The 17,347-nt window shown below is 36.4% G+C and overlaps 4 protein-coding genes across 6 annotated transcripts in view; 3 read left to right on the forward strand and 1 right to left on the reverse strand.

Moving 5' to 3' along the window:
* Positions 1–17,347, forward strand: part of LOC311291646 (G-protein-signaling modulator 2-like) — a 352,673-nt gene that overhangs the window by 165,883 nt on the left and 169,443 nt on the right. The gene's annotated exons all lie outside the window — the stretch shown is intronic.
* Positions 627–8,969, forward strand: LOC311291649 (G2/M phase-specific E3 ubiquitin-protein ligase). 3 transcript variants are annotated; one of them, XR_014627593.1, is made up of 8 exons: positions 627–857; positions 934–990; positions 1,389–1,445; positions 1,861–1,926; positions 2,166–2,234; positions 2,324–2,371; positions 2,465–2,844; positions 3,111–3,201. XR_014627593.1 is itself a non-coding variant. In XM_084410815.1 (7 exons), the coding sequence occupies exons 1-6, from the start codon at positions 708–710 to the stop codon at positions 2,353–2,355; spliced, it is 453 nt and encodes a 150-aa protein (XP_084266941.1). In that variant the 5' UTR covers positions 627–707; the 3' UTR covers positions 2,356–2,371; positions 2,465–2,487. The 3 variants fall into 3 exon arrangements, 2 of the variants coding, with proteins under 2 accessions (XP_084266941.1, XP_084266940.1); XM_084410815.1 differs by lacking the exon at positions 3,111–3,201 and having other exon boundaries at positions 2,302–2,371; positions 2,465–2,487; XM_084410814.1 differs by lacking the exons at positions 627–857; positions 934–990; positions 1,389–1,445; ... (1 more) ...; positions 2,166–2,234; positions 2,324–2,371 and adding exons at positions 3,515–3,834; positions 4,046–4,221; positions 4,352–4,524; positions 5,989–6,203; positions 8,550–8,969 and having other exon boundaries at positions 2,678–2,844; positions 3,111–3,409.
* LOC311291651 (uncharacterized protein) lies at positions 9,071–11,627 on the reverse strand. The gene is made up of 3 exons (XM_084410817.1): positions 11,169–11,627; positions 10,579–10,763; positions 9,071–10,028 (listed from the first exon to the last, which is right to left on the reverse strand). The coding sequence occupies exons 1-3, from the start codon at positions 11,373–11,375 to the stop codon at positions 9,254–9,256; spliced, it is 1,167 nt and encodes a 388-aa protein (XP_084266943.1). The 5' UTR covers positions 11,376–11,627; the 3' UTR covers positions 9,071–9,253.
* Positions 13,791–16,719, forward strand: LOC311291469 (NACHT, LRR and PYD domains-containing protein 1 homolog; the record flags this gene model as incomplete). The annotated part of the gene is made up of 3 exons (XM_084410503.1): positions 13,791–14,512; positions 15,430–15,475; positions 15,529–16,719. The coding sequence occupies 3 exons, from the start codon at positions 13,791–13,793 to the stop codon at positions 16,618–16,620; spliced, it is 1,860 nt and encodes a 619-aa protein (XP_084266629.1). The 3' UTR covers positions 16,621–16,719.

Here is a 17,347-nt window from a genome sequence, read left to right on the forward strand (position 1 = left end):
AATAAATGTTCATGCCATTTCATCTCTAGTTATGATCAACTAAAATCAGCTATAATTATGTGTTTTTAGAGTATATTATGCAAACTACTATTTTCTAAAATAATCTCTTAGCCTGTTCAATCTCTATTAGGCGATTAATATGCTGCTTCGTAATGTAAATAAATATGAGATGAAATATATTCTATTAGAGGGCAAGTTTGTTTTAGCCTATTTTCATTTTAGGCCTAAGGTTTTGGGCATTTGGCATGTTGTTGGGTGTGGAAGGTTACTAATGTGATTGCTTTGTCTGTAAATTAAATTAATGCTTTTTCAATTACTGAATTCATTGAAATAAAAATATTTTTTTCAGAATTCTTTTAATTAAATTTTTTTTTGTTTTATGCATATATAAATTTATGTAGGTCTTAAATTTCAATCTTTTTGGTCTTAAAATGTCTTAAAAAGGTCTTAAATTTCACTTACTGAAACCTGCAGGAACCCTGTCACTGTATTATATGACCATGGTGTAAATTGTTTACAATACATTTCAATTATACAGTCAGTGTATTTCAAAACGTATCTGTAGAACTGAGGAGAAATGCTAATTTTATTTACAATATATTTTTCAAGGAGTTCCAGCGAAGGAGGTAGCAGATTGCCAACTGTCCACTATTGATTTGAACTGGAGCCTGGCAGATTTGAATAATTTCGTTTGTCAGAGCTTCCCTATGATTAGTCTGAACCTGGTGGGTTTTGAGTTGGCCAAAGTAGACAAGGGGAAAAAAATCAAGAAGCTACAAGCAAGCTCTGTGAGAGATCTGAAGAAGGTTGTGGGGAAAAGCAGACTTTATGTTGTCCCTCGTGCTGAAGTGGGCCAGGTACAGTATAATTTAAGAGCGTTAAAATAGGTGTATTTAAAATCACTGTGAGATTTTCATGATTCTGTCTCTACAGCCAATCAACTTGCCTCTAAATCAACCATCCACTGGATCTAACTCTGAAACAACAGAGGTAATTTAAAATGTAGTATTTTCATTGCTTCTTTTTACAGAATGAATAAATAAAAAAAGTAATATTGCAATATTATTTTGTAATATTAGCCCTTTTTATTGTTATTCTTTTACTGAAACACTAAATGACCAGTGATCTTATCTTATTGACAGTCATTAAATCATATAATTCTTTTATTTTGCGTATTTTCAATACTATTTGATTGCCATGTTTTAGTTCAAATTATTACAGTTCTTTAATAAAAATAATTGATGTATCTTAAACGTTAGTTATACCTCCAAGAAATGCTATGATATTAGCATATTGATTTATTTAATTTATGCATAATTTCACCAGTTAAAGACAGTCAGAATTGGGGTATTAATTTTCATTGTGGGATTTTCATCATGTCTCTACAGCCAATCAACTTGCCTCTGAGTCAACCATCCACAGGACCTAACTCTGAAACAACAGAGGTAATTTAAAATCTAGTGTTTTCATTTGCTTCTTTTTACAGAATTAATAGAAATGAATCAAGGCATTAACTGCATTTTAATTAGGCATTTTGGTTATATTATTTTGTACTATTATCCATTTTTATTGTTATACTTTCACTGAAACACTAAATGATCTTATTAACGGTCATTAAATCATATATTTCTTTTAATTTAGTATATTTTCAACACTATTTGGTTGCCATGTTTTAATTAAATTATTACAGTTCTTTAATAAAAATACTTGATGTTTCTTAAATGTTAGTTATACTTCCAAGAAATATAATATATTAATGGTTTATTTGATTAATTCATGCATAATTTCACGGTAGTTAAAGACAGTCAGAATTGGTATATTTCTATTCACTGTGAGATTTTCATGATATTGTGTTTACAGACAAGTGACTTGCCTCTGAGTCAACCAATCACAGGACCTGAACCTGAAACAACAGATGAATTAGAGGTGATGTAAAACGTATTTCATTTTAATTGTTATTTTATTTACTCAGAGGAATAAAAAAATAACATGACAGTTTTGCTGTGCATTCCCTAAGAAAATGGTTTCATAGCTACATGGAAATTTTATGGAAACTATTGTAACAATGCACACATTTTATAGAGAAAGATAATGTAAGATAATTGATGTTACTGCACAAATATTATGATTTTATACAGTTTATACTGTCTAAAACGTCTTTGCAGGAGTGGAGAGCTATAAGGCGACAACAAGACCAAGAGTATGAACAATCACTGAGAGCTGATCAGGAAAAGGTATGTCTTTTAACATTCTTCAAAAGTGTTTTCATGTGTAAAATGGAAGCCAAAATATTATTAATAGATACCCATTCACGTATTGGCAGGATCTGAGGACAAAAGAAATATCTCAATATGAAGAGAGGCGCCTTAAGGTACTTTAAATTTTCAACTTGCTTCTATTCAGGAAGGTGCTTCTTTTTAAAGTCTCATGCACATGCACTAATGTTTTTTTTTTTGTCTCACAGATGATAGAGGAAAGACTTATGAGGACAAATGAAGAACCAGCTGATGGCATACCATTGAAATTTACTTTCCCAGATGGCACAATGAAAATTAGACGGTTCCAAGTATTTGATCAAATACAGGTAAAGTTGTTGAATGACTCTATCATGTTGAGTGTTATGTTAGTTTTTGTACAAAACTTTTAATTTTTTTGTGTGTTATTGTTTTTTAGGCACTGTTTGACTTTGTGGGAACACATTCCTCAGCCACAGAGTATTTTTACATAAGGGAAGCTACATCAGCAGTATCAATATCCAGCACAGTTCCCGGGACTCTTCTGGATCATTACTTGACTGCCCCATTGAACATCCATGTTCGATGGATGGACATGGAGGATGTACAGGTAAAATTCCTATATGAAAATGTTGATTATTCCAACTTAATGGAATTCTTTTTTTTTCAGGACTTTAGGAAATACAAACAACTTAGGTCTTGAATTAGTTACCATAATATTTTCAGTGAACGCATGAAGGCTTTTCAGATAATGCTACAATGCTTCTGTATCATCTTTCCAAGTTAATTTACAGGAAAAAAACAACCTCATCTTACATAGAGACCAATGCTTTTATCTTTATTTTAATCTGGAATCTTTTACATTTATTTTTTCAGGCCATTTTCCACCAGCAAAATTCAGTTATTTTGCCAAGTCCAGATGAATTTGAGACTAGTGAGGTTCAAGATGACCTTGAAATAATGGAATCTATGAATCCAGATGAAATTCACAGTGATGTTGACTTAGTAATCATGGATTCTGCTTCTCAAGAGGAAATGTACTCAAATCACAGTGAAACTGTCTCAGAAATAATGGATCCTGGGCCAGAAATATATACCAACTACATTAACATAATGCCAGACAATGATTTACCTGAGCCAGATGACCAAGGACATCAAGATGATTCTGAAGTTATGTAAGTAGCTATTATATTTTGAGACTGTTGCTTTGTGTCATTTTACGTGATCTTTTAGTTGTATATAAAAACTTTTTTTGATTGCTTGTTTACTTAATGGCTCAGGTATGTGGAAGACATTGTCTGTTCTACAGAGGATATACTTTTGGAGCTTGGGAAAGAAATAAACTACAACTTAAGCTGCAGATTCAACATTAATCGAAAAAATATACTAGATGGTGCATTCAGAGCATTTGGACGAAAATCGTACGATCCCTTCAGAAGAATTTCTGTTCGATTTTCTGATGAATGTGGAAATTTTGAAGAGGCTGTGGATTTGGGAGGCCCACGGAGGGAGTTCCTTAGCTTGCTCATGGAAGAAATTGAAAAATCTGCAGTGCTTGCTGGCCCAGATGGATGCAAAAACCTTGCTCTTGACTCTGTTGGTGCGCACTTTCATTTGATCTTTGTAAATCACACAAAAATTAATTTCAGTACTTCCACTGAACCATATGGTATTTTTCACTGCCCACGTTCATTTAAACAGAAATGTCCAATTATGCTAAAGGATAGATCTTTTTTTTTAGCTGGTAGTGATCCTGTTATGGATCATACCCTTTTCACATTGTTATATTAATTTTCACTTTTCCACTTCAGCTGTCAGAGAAGACAGATACTATCTTGTTGGAAAAGCAATAGCTATCAGCATGATTCATGGGGGACCATCTCCAGGATTCTTTTCGTCCACTTTGTTTGAATGCATCAGTAATGGACAAGTCTCACCCACCATAGAAGATGTGAATGACTTGGACTTGCAAGCTAAAATCAAAAAGGTATTTTTTGTATATTTATAAAAGTATTTATATCCTCAACTACACATGATTTTATTAAAATCTTTTGAATCAAATTAAAATGTCACTATTTCTATAGTAATTTATTAAAATGCTGATTATTTTCCCTCAGATTTCTGATGCTTCCACCATGGAGGAGTTGTGTGAGGCAACAGAGTGTATCAGTGAATACCTGGCCAATGCAGGATGCCTTCGAGCTGTAAAATGCCTAAAAGACAAAGATCTGCTTTTACAAGACATCCTACTCTTCCAAGTTGTGAACAGACTTCATGGTCCACTTGAACGGTATGAATGATGTATAATTACATGAAGAATAGTCTATTTGAATTGGTCAGTTGCACCATTAAAGTGATAGTTGAACCAAAAATCAAAATTCTGTCATCATTTAATCACACTTAAAGTCGGCATGAAACGGAAGTTGAGATTGTCATTTTTTCCTTGTTGTGACGTATATCCGAGTGAAACGGCTTCTGAAATTAGAAAAAAATGTAGGGCGGGGCTTGATTTCGTCCTTCGGGAATTGATTGGATCGTTGGAGGTTGGGCGTTGCAAACAAAATGGAGGCAGATTTGAATGCCAGTTTACATTCAGTTGTGGAGGATTTCTCTCCACCGGACTCCCCACCGTTACCCTCCCATGAAGGATTTTTTATTTTATTTTATTATTCCCGCAAACCAAGATGAGTCAAGTCAAGTTATCAGCCTGATTAGACATTCTCTGTTATCAGTCAAGTTCACCCTCGAGAGCATCTCGATAGCCGCACCCTCATCGGCTCTGGCTGCACCCTTTCGCCATGGCACGTGACCGAAAGAGAAGAGAGGTCGTTTCGAGGGGGGATGGTAGGGTAATGTATTTGATTAAAGATTATAAGGGTACATGAATTTTAAAAAAATAATGAAGTGCACAGATAAATCATTTATAATAAACACTACAATATTACATATAAAAAGAAGATTTGTCAAATTTGATTTCATGCCGACTTTAAGTTCCTCCAGACCTGTATGTGTTTTATTTTCTTCTGCTGACCACAAAGAGGATATTTTAAAGAATGTGGGTAACCAGACAGTTGTTGGTCCCTATTGACTTCAATAGTATGACTATAATCTTTTGTGTTCTGCAGAAGAAAGAAACTCATACAGGACTTGTTTTTGTGTCAACTATCCCTTTAAGGCTGCTATTTCTTGATAACAGCTGCATATTTGAACAGTAAGGCAGAGCTCTAAATAACTCTTACTACTTTTTATTACTTAATACTATCCATACTACTTTTACGATTTAGTATTTAGGAGGGAGAGTGCTATGGGTGGTATGCCATTCCAAATTCAGCAGCAATAAATTTGTGCTCTTGTTCTCTCAGATCACTGCAGTCATTAGTTAGTGTTAGGGTTATCAAGCTAATAGATAAATAAACCTGAGAAATTGTTTGGGGTTGAAATAATTTTTTGGGACATAGTTGTAACTGAGTGCAGTAATGCACAGTCAGATGGTCATTATTTCAGCAATAGGTACATTACAAGTTGAATTAAGGTTCCTGAATTAAAGTCTCTCTTATCACAATGTACATGCAAATTAATATATATTTAATGTGTTATTTTGTACCGTCTTGAATTATGTATTTATTTTTTCATTTTATAATGACTAGCAAATTCTTTATCCCATTAGAATATATTTTTTGTTTGTCAAAGACGCTTATAACACTTTTCCAACAGTTTTTTGTAGCATTTCAAAAGTATTTTTTTTTTCTTGAAGACTTAAGGAGGGCCTGAGGACTCTAGGACTGTTGGAGGCTGTTGTTAAACACAAAGACGCCTTCAGACCCCTATTTTGCAGCCCACCACAGCCACTTACGGCAGATGCCCTTGATCATTTATTCGATATTCGCTACTCCACTGCTGGAAGTAACAAGCGGGCAGAGGAAAACACCATAGTCGCATTCTGGAGGGACTACCTTCTAGATGCAGAAGGTAAGTAATTGGACTCAGTGGAATGGTGGTGGTTTCTTGTATAATAGGAACTGTAAAGCCCTAAGACAGTATGCACCATTTAAGGCCGGGACACACCAAGCCGACGATCGGCCGTCTGGCCTCGTCGGGCAGTTGGTGGGCGTCGGTAAAGCGCGTCGGTTCGGTGTGTTCAGCACGTCGGTTTTTGACGGGCTCGCGTCGGCCAAAGTTGGGCTTGTCGAGGCCGTCTGAGAAAGAGCGTGCTCTGATTGGCTGTTCACACATCGAATCAGAGCGCGTGGAGGACTTGAACGTGAAGTGACGTAACACGCAAACGAAGGTTTCAAGAGGGAACCGGTGTCATGAGAAATCCAGTCCCCACCTGGAATCGGGTCTCGATTAGGACCCAGAGTGATCTTATTGGTTCAATTGACTTCTAATGGGTATCATATTTAGCGCCTGATTACAATTCCTGCAAAATCACGTTATATTTTATATAGTAAAAAATGTGTTATAATGAATAGAATATACATTTAACATAAATACAATGGATATATTATAAATAAATTAGCATTTATTAATCTTTAATATTGTCTCCTAACTGAAAGAATATATACAGAAGCAATCCTGAGGCAAGATATTAATTAAAACCACTTAAAATGTATTTACTCGTGCATTATTTATCAGATGTTATAGTAGTTGGCAGTAGTCTGTATTTTCATTCCAAGAAGAGAACCCCGAAGTAGTATTGCCTGTGCAAACAAATCAGCGTTTCCGAAGCATTTACTTCATCGCTCACCACAGAGAGATTCGGTTTTGTGAAGATGTCTGACAATCTGCAAATGGCCCTGGCGCTGTCAGCTCTTGGTTTAGTGATAAAAAAGGACTTAAAAGTACACCAGAGGATTTTTTTTAAAGTTTACATCACTGGGAAATTGTACTATATATCAGTACAGTCAATATCAATATAACACCTGTTGTACGCACACACATATATAAAATTGTTATTATATATATATATATAGTAGCATTTTTATGTACTTATACTTATTTTCATTTGAAAATTATAACATTTCAAAGCTCTCACAATACACGTTAGGGTGAACAGTAATCGCCGTTATTCTTGCAAAAAACTATTCATTGCATAACAATGAAAGTACACTTCTGCGTAAAATGGCCACTTATCCCTAAAGACCCAATATTCACACATTTACACATTCAGACATTACCGTCTGCCAAGCTTATTGTGCCCTGTACTTGCATGCATATAGCACTAATGTCTCCACATTCTTGAACATTATCACCTGGTCCTCATGTCTCCCAGAAGAACAAGACTAGTAAAAAAAATGACCCAACAAGGAGTTTCAATAGGGAATCTTTACAAATACAAAGAATATCTATTTCTATCGTTCAAACATAACGAACGTTGTGTACACAGCAAATATATCATTAAATCATATACTTGTTTACAATTCATATTCATATATTTGTTTACAATTTTATACCTTGTTCATAAGTCATATTAAATGGGAGCAGCCTTATTCTTACAATTAATTCAAGTTAACAGGCTTAATAGTTTGTGTGTCCTATATGTACGTGTATGAGTATGAATATATACATGAATGTGAATTGCGAAATGATGACAGCGAGCCAGTGTGGTGAGAAATTGAGTCCCCACCCGGAATCGGGTCTCCATTAGGATCCCGGAGGTAATGCCTGATCAAAAATGTTTTATATTTTATAAAAAGCAACATACATATAACACATATAATACAATGATGTAATTAATCTATAAAAAGTAATTTATTAACTTAATTTCTTTATGGAAAAAACGTATTTAAATGCTATAACACGGGTACGCAACGTTATATCTCCTCACGCATGCGCAGAAAGCACCTTCTAGTTTGTAGTCCGGTGTCGTCAGTTCGGTGTGTTCGAGCTCAGTTTAATTGCCCAGACGCCCGCAGACGCAGCCGACTAGAGGCGACAAGACGGTCGGCTTTCGTCGGCGCTAGTTGGGTGGCGTCGGGTTGGTGTGTCCCGGTCTTTGCACCAAAACACAGGATTTGCTGAATTACTTTGGCTTAGTTTCTTTAGTTCCTTGTCTATTCTTTTTGTGCTAAAGCAGGGGTGTCCAAACTCTGTCCTGGAGCACTGGTGTCCTAAGTTTAGCTCCAAACTTGCTTCAACACACCTGCTTGGAAGATTCTAGCATGCCTAGTAAGACATTAATTAGTCGTTTCGGGTGTTTAATTAGGGTACGAGCTAAAATCCGCAGGATGCCGGCCCTCCAGGACCAGGATTGGACACCCCTGGTCTAATTACTGAACCTTTTCATATTTATTCATTCATTCATTCTTTTCACAGAGGGCACCTCTAGCTGCACGCTACAGAAAATTCTTACATTTGCAACTGGATGCAGTGCTCTTCCCGTAGTTGGATTAAAGCCAAAGCCATCAATTGAATTCTTACACCCTGTTGATACTTCACCGTGGGATACTTCACAGAGAGAGAAGTTTCCAACTGCAAACACTTGCATTAATTGCTTGCGTCTCCCGTTGCACAAGAACTATGACCTTTTTAAGTCTAATATGGACTTTGCCATTTGCAACACACAAGGGTTTGGTCAGGAGTAGCCTGAGAAAAATTCAACATTCTGCAACGTAATAAAATGTTTAAAGAGTTAAGAAAAAGTTAGTGAAAACTTTAAATATTAAATACCAGTATTAATAAGTTTTATGCTGAAAAAGTTTTACACCGTTCTTAATAATGGTTTCAAAAAGGGTTTAATGTAGTTTTGCATCAAATTTTGTTTTGCATCAATTTTAATGGACATAACTGTGAACAAAATAAAGAAATGCAAACTGTTTTGAAATTTTTTTTAATAGAATGACTTTTTGTTAATGTTTTTAATGACTGTTTGTTTAGCTGAATGGAAGTTTAAAAACCTGACAAAAGATAATGCCTCAGCAGACAATTAGCAGATATTCTAAAGCTTTGGTTCTACAATAAAAAAATAAATCAAACACACTACAGAAACAAATGAGCAAGCTAGTTTTCCAAATATTTTTTCACTCGGTCAGTGACAGTCGTTGAGAAATTCCATTGCAGCACCTTTGATATTTTAGTTTTAAGTCTGCAATGCCTTCTATCGCTCTCAAAACCTCTTCCTGTTGCTCCTGGCTAAGGTCAACACTGGGTTGCTGGACATTAACAGCAGGGAACTGGTCATCCAATTCAACTGGGAAACTGTGAATACCATGTTGTGCCAGAAGTGCTTCTATATTTTGCTCTCTGAATGGATCATCACCAAACACATGGTTGATAGAGGTGCTATCGACTCCCATGTTTGTCAGCATGCCATCTGTCCAGATCTGAGAGGGTGTTCGGTTGTTTTCTGTTCTTAGACGGTGATGATTCCACGCTTCATGAAACCTGCTCAGTCTGCTTTGTATTTCCGGTAAGTACACAAGCTGAAGAGAAAGCCTGTGAATGTCATTTTCAGGATCTAGGGTACCACTGTCCTCAAGGCTGTAGAATTCCTTGTAGAAACTCTGCAAAACATGCAGGAAAACGTCCCTCCAAAGACGCTCAATCCTCTGATTGTGCACTGATTCCCCTGTGATGTGGCTTCTGTGCTCCACTCCATGAACAAGATTCATGAACAATGCCACTTGGGTGTTTTCTCCACCATGATCTGACCGCACTCTAGATGGAAGTCCATACACACACGTGGCTTTTAAGAACTGTGTAAGCACTGTGGCAGATCTGTTGTCTGTATTACAGTTCAAGTACGTTATAAGGCGAGAATATCCATCTATTGCTCCATGAACAACCAATCCCCATCTAAAAAGAACCATGCACCAGAAAGTTATTTTGCAGCTCACTGAAAATCACATAATAAATGTAAATGCTTTTTAAAATGTTTAGTTTAGCTCCAGCTTGCCTCAACACATCTCTAGGAAGTTTTAAGCATGCCTACTAAGATTAACTGGTTCAGGTAAGTTTAATTAGGATAGGAGCCAATACATGCAGGACAGAAGCCTTGTAGGAGGGTTGTTGCTAGAAGGGATACAACTTCGACATATTTGCTTTATTTAACCTATTTCCTCCAGTATTGCAGTTCTGAATTGAGAATTATGGAATCATTACACAATTCATGTACAACTGAACGTGACAAGACAATAAACTTCTTTGCATTTTCAACATATCTGGCATACATGGCACTTGTGAATATTTTAAATGAGTTTTTGCAAGGCAAAATGGTCACATCCAAATTAGAATTAGACCTAGAATTTCCATTTTTCAAATTTATTAGCTTCTTTATTTGTTTTAACTGATTAACAAAAAAAAATCAATCAAACCAGAACATGAGGTTTAACAAAATTCTAATTACCTGATAAGGCGCATATTCCCATCCATATGCCACAGACTGTTTGGATATGGCACAGAATATGTTCTTCTGGCCACAGCAGCACTCCATCTACGTGCAGCAGCAGCTGGGTCAATGTTACTCAACATCACTCTCACTCTGTGTCTTGTTACCAGCAAGCCCTCTGCTCTCAGGAATGCTCTCATCATCTGTGATGTGGTATGCAAACAATGACACAAAGGCTTTGATTAAAAGTATTATACTTGAAGAACTTCTCCCAAAAAAAGCATTTTCATAATTTACTCTGCAAACCAGTAAGAATTAGATTTACTTAAATGTTTGTATTTGCATGTTCATAATTTACAGTTGTTTTTTTAACAAAATGGCATTAAATAAATAAAATATAAATTAAGATAAAAAAAGCGTCTACAAAGTTCATATTTACAGTAATTAATGTAGAACACAGTGTGAAATTCATAAATTAAGTACAATGATAATTAAATTAAAATAAATTTACATTTAAAATTAAATTATGTTGATGTTAAATGTTAATTATGTTAATGTTAAAAAAATACAATTATTTAAAAAAGAAAAGATAAAAAAGGTAGGCCTACCTCATTTCCAGAACTGGGATAGAGTGTATGAAGTCGTCTAACGTGCCTTTCCAACTCGACGTCAGTCAACGAAGTTGTTGACCTCCTAATTGACATCCCCATTGCTTTTGTTCTCTTATATAAAAATGATGCAGAGCATCCCAAAAGTCGAGCCATGCGCTTGATGGTGTAGCCCTGTGTCATCAAGAATTCCAGCTGCTGTCTCATCACTGTGATTTTGGGTCTCCCTCGCTGACCTTTTAATACACAGAACCATGATTCAAGCACTGTTGAGCAAAAATCACTAGCAACAACTATAAACAGAACTCCTATTAAGAACAAGCAAACTGAATTCTTATTTATGTTCACTGATGCTCCATAAGGAAACACGATGCATTAAGAGCCGGTGGTGAAAACTTTGTGAATTTGACGATCAGGGTAAATTGAACTTATTTTGTCTCCTGGGGAACTTGTATCTTCTGTAGCTTCTGATGGGCAGTACTGAATGAAAAAAATATATATCTATATATATATATATTTAGGCAAAATAAGAAAAATGTACACATCTTCAAACATGTTCAAACATTTAAATCCATCGGCTCTTAATGCATTATATTTCCTTCTGGTGCATCAGTGAGTGTTTGAACCTTTTGTAATAGTTTACATGAGTCCCTCGGTTGTCCTCAGTGCGAAAAGATGGATTTTTAAATATTTTTTTTTCAGATAAGCAGTGGGCAATTTAACTGCTCAGGACAAACAAGAGACTCATGAACAACCACCACTAAACAAACAAACAAACAAAAAACAGCTGTGGATAATTCAATTAACTATGGAAGCCCATTTATTGCGATTTTTTTTCCCAGAATTGTGATATAAACTCGCAATGCTGACTTTTTTTCTCAGAATTCTGAGATATAAACCAAAGTCCCTCTTTTATATAAACTCGCAATTGCGACTTAATTGCGAGATATATAGTCTCAATTGCGAGTTATAAAGTCAGAATCCTGACTTTTTTCTCACAATTGCGATTTTTTATCTATAGCAATTCTGACTTTTGTTTCTCTTTGCTACACTTTGTGGCAGAGCACAATAGGAAACGAGATATTTTCTTGTTCAAACGACATAGGCCTATGTCATAAAAACGATATGATTTTCTCATAGCTATAAGGTAGCCTACATGGTTATAATATGTGAGCGAGGCTCAGCGAGCTAAGCGCTTGTCAGCGTTGCCTTCGCCACAGTCCTGACATAAAGCAGGATGTGCGCTGCTTAAGTTATAGAAATACAGTTTACATTATTTTAATGTAATGGTTTCAATTGTAGCAGCATGTTTATTAGGATTAATCTGTCTAACTGCAAAATCCAAATACTAACCGAAAGAAAAAGAATATAAATGACAAACGGTTTGATTGTATTGTGAAGATAATAATTTCGTTCTGTTTTAAAAATGGAAAAAGAAATTAGGCTAAGCCAGATTTTTCTATTTTTGTTCATGGGTAAAAAAGAGAGCTTTCAATATTTGTGCTTGGGCGGCCCTGAAAAGCCACTTTTCAATTTCAGCTCAACCTGTCTCTCTCCCATCAGAATAAATGTTTGTCTGATGCATTCTGCATAGGCTATATTACTTGCAAATATACATCTCATATAAAGCGCAACACTGCACTTTTCGGGTCGCCGGCGCGATCAGCTTACATTGTGATAACAGAGGAAATAAATATAAATGTCTTCCTTATTTTATGCACTTCCACAATAACAACAAAACGTTACAAATCGCTTTGACTGTAGAAACAAATAATAATAATAATAATAATAATAATCATAATAATAGGCTAATCATACTAACAATCGCCTTTGGAATAATTATTTGGATGACTTAAATTTGATGTAACTGCAAATACGAAATATGAGCAGAAATAAATAAATAAATATTATATAAAAATAATATGCCTAATAATAATAGCTTATTATATATTTCGTTTTGTTTGAGTAACAGAAAAACGAAAATTAAGGAAGATGTTTCGTATTATTATTGATTATTATCAGCGTGGAAAATAGTTATGCTGCTTCACATTTTTGGGAAAATTGCAATACATCTTACGCTACTTTTCAGGATTCTATGGTGAAAGTTCATCTTGCTTACTTTACCTGGACAAAATTATTTTGTGGCCACTACATTTTATCACGTCCCCAAGACAAATCTAATAAGTGAACCCAGCACGCCCCCTACTGGTCACAGCAGTAATAAAATCGCATGGGTGTCTGAATTAATTTAAGGATTAGGCTAATGGTGCAACTGTAATGAATATTAGGGCACTTTGTCTCGTGGCACTGACAACAGACCTTTTTTGTTTCATTTCATCTTCCTAAAAAATCTCCCTTAGTTAAACTAGAATAAAATAGGCTTCTATTCGCTACTTCATGGCTGACATAGCCTATAGCTAGGCCAATAGAAGTAATTTGCAAGTTTTGTTTCCTATAAAGGACTTAACAGACATGCTGTGTTGGATGATCTGTTTTTGTCTAAAGAAACACACAACTGATGGTGAGGTTATGTTGAAAAAACTAAAGACAACCACCTCCATATATGTTCACTTTGTGTCCACTCTATTTAAGCATCATGGCCAGAGTCATTCTGTCCTCACTATGCTGAGGAGTCTGGGTCAGCTGGCAGAGAGAGGAATACAAAATCAGCAAGTCTTCTTTGATGAAAAGAGTGTGGCCGAGACTGGCTTAGATGCCGCCACGTGTCTGTTCTTGTATCAAGATGATATTAATGGAAAACAGAAACGGGAACCAGTGTTCAAGTTCATGCACTTCAGCCTTCAATGGTTCTTTGCTGCTCTTTATTGCATCTTGCTTGGTGAAGAAGAGTCTTGGTTGAAAGTCCGTGATCTGTTGAACTTGATGGGCTCAGCTATAGTTGAATGGCTATCTCTAGAAAGAAGATCAAATCCCATCATATCAGTTCTGCTGTTCTTCTATGGTCTCTTAAATGAGGAGGTGATCAGCTTACTCTTTAAAAAAATCAAATTAACTGTTTCTCACATCATAAAACTGAGGAAAAGAAAACTGAAGAAAACACTGAAGCAACGAATTCTTACAATGGCAACATGGCATGGATGTGAGCTATATGTTTTCCACTGTCTGTATGAGCTCCAGGATGAGGAGTTTGTCAGGAAAGCTCTGGAAACTCACAGCTTCATGGATCTGTCTAACATTTCCCTGAGGAGCACAGACTGTTGGGCGCTGCTGTACTGTCTTCAGTTCTGTCCACACATCAGAGAACTGAACCTCATGTACTGTGATTTAACAGCTGATAAACTCAAGATTCTTCAGCCAGCACTGTGTATGTGTGAGACTCTGAGGTCAGTGTGATGCATGGAGAAAGGCTTGAAACGTAATTCATGATTGATTGAAACTCTTCTAAAAATACAAATAATTAATATTTTTTACCTAAATAACTTGTACTTGCAAGTGTGTCTGTGGTATATGGGTCAGTGACAGAACAACAACAATAATAAAACAGGAAATATCATTTACTTTTTTTATACATTAAATCAGAAAATTTGCTGAAATTTTCTAACTCATTTGAAATAAACAAATAATGAGATCTCTAAATAGAGGTATTTTAAAATAGATTTTTAAGAGATTTCTCCTTTATCTTGGACATGCTTATTTGACATTGACCCAAATATCATATTTATGTCATGGATTAAATATTTTATTCAGCAAAACATTTAATTTCTAAATGACTTTTGTTTTTGACTCAAGTTTGTCAGTGAAAACCCTTCCAGAAGCTGAAGATTTGATCCAGATTCTTGGTGGATCAAAAATCTTGAAAGAGCTGAAGTAATTTTAACAAAAACACCAACTTCCAATACAGCCATATGAAATGTTAAACAACTAATATATTATTGAATTTAAATAAATAGTTTGAAAAGTTATCTTCTCCTGTGACTAGAGTTCAAGAGGATGAATACAGCGCTGAGAGTCCAAGATGGACGCTTGATCTGTCAGACAATCCTGGAGAAATCTTTTTTTTTAGTCTAATGCCTCATTTTGTAAAGCAGATTTAAACCACAAAACAAATAATAAATTACTTAATGAGGAATGAGGATATGAATAAAAATATACAGAACTTTTATTGCTGAAAATATCTGAAAAAATTCTGATCTGTTATTTCATTAAGTGGGTACTGAGCTAATTAAGTCTTTTTTTAATTTAGTTTATAAAATAAATGTGACATTCTATCTCATTTTATCATAAGATCTCTGTTCTCTAGGCTGAACGTCTCTGAACCGCCTGCACTGGATCTTCACCCACTCCCAGTGTGTCAGTCTTGTGTTCACATTGACATTGTCGACTGTGATCACCGGTGGAGCCGTCAGTCTGTACAGATGAAGGAGGGTCAAAGTTCAGGATCAGCACTCAGGCGGGTCGATTCGAGTGCAGCAGGACCAGAATGCGATGGGTCTGTGCTGGTGACGTCACTCTCCAGTATCGTGCAGTGGATGGACGTTTCCTCAGTGAAGAGCTGGAGAGGCTTCAGTGTGAGCGAATTGGTCCAGTGATCGATGTGACTGTGATCTCAGGGAAACTGGAGGAGGCCCATCTGCCTCATTACGCCTGTTTAGCAGAGTCTGACCCCTCTCTCAAAGATGCTGTGAAGCTGCTCAGCAAAAGAGATGAAGGAAAATCTTTACAATCTGTAGAGCTGACCCGTTATCATGCCAAAATACTCCAACCATCCTTCTCTCTTACAACTCTAATTATAAGCTGGTTCACACAGTGGGAAGAACACTGTAACCTTCTTCTTTACATGCACTGTAAAGATCCTCTCATTCTTCACATCTACTTTTTTCCAGTGAATGACACTTGTTCAAAAGAGAAAGTTGAGCAGAATGAAAAATCAAGTCATCCGATCAGCCATCCCAGACCTGACAGACCATTTCAGATGAAAACGCCGCACCTTCTTGAGGTTCCTGGTGCTTCTGTTCATCCTGTAGAGGGGATTTCATTTAGAACAGATATCGACCCAAACTTCTTTGAGATCATGCAACATCAGGATGGTGACGTACAGATGAATCTTGTCAGAGAAAAGGACAAGAAATCTGTGTGGACTGCCACAATATGGAAAGCCAAACTTGTCCAGTTAAATCAAAGGCAAGTCCAAGATGAGCCGCAACTGAATTCTGAGATTGAGAAAGCTCAGTTTTTTGATAAACACAGATCGGCTCTCATTCAAAGGGTTAAAAATGTGAAGAGCATTGCAGATAAACTGCGTGAGCAGAGAATAATTCATGAGGAACTATATTCTGAAATCACACATACTAATTTAACCAGTCAGGATAGTGTGAGAAAGATCTGTGACAAAGTGCATTCAAGTGGTGAGATTGCAAAAGTTAAATTCGTTGTGATTCTTCAGAAACAGGAGCCTTACCTCTTTGAAGAACTGCTGCGTTCTGATTCTTAATGATTCTCTTAGAGAATATATTGCTTTAGAACAACACCTGCATATGGACAACAAATTAACTAACTAAATTATAAAATCATTTAACTGTTTAATACTAGAATGCAAGATAAACTGATTTGTAAACTGAAAATAAATATTAAAGATCCCCTGTGGTGAAAATCTAATTTTTAATGTTGTTATATGTCTATGTGGTGTTTTTAATATGCTTTACACCATTAAGCAAATGCAAATGCTTTCCACAAAAAAGTTAACACCATTGCTGAGTATTTTCTCCGTTTGAAATTGCCAGCGTTTCTTACATCACAAATGTACTGATTTTCCTGGTAAGACAAAAGCTGAAATAAAACTCATCCTGCAATAAAGCAATAAAATTCCTCGGCCTTCGTTGTCCTCACTCCCTCTGTCTCCACCGCGCCCTTCTGTATCCTCGCCTGCACCTCAGTTGCCAGCGGCTTCGCTATGTCCCGCCGGATCCTCTGCGTCGCCTGGGCTCGTTGGCTCTCCGGCTCCATTCTGGTGTCCTCTCCCACCTGCTTCGCCCCCGTCAGTCGGCCCCCTGGAGTTGTCAGCCCTGCCTCCACCATGGCTCCTCCCTCCGTCGTATCCGCCCCGGCCGCCTGCACAACCTGCTCCACCCTGGTCCCTCATGCTTTCTGTCTCCCCTTCACCTGCTCTTCATCCTCCTCCTGAACCCCCTCCCTCCCCCCGCAGTTGGTTATTCTAATTA

Source organism: Rutilus rutilus (assembly GCF_951802725.1).
Source record: "Rutilus rutilus genome assembly, chromosome: 6".
NCBI classification, from domain to species: Eukaryota; Metazoa; Chordata; class Actinopteri; order Cypriniformes; family Leuciscidae; genus Rutilus; species Rutilus rutilus.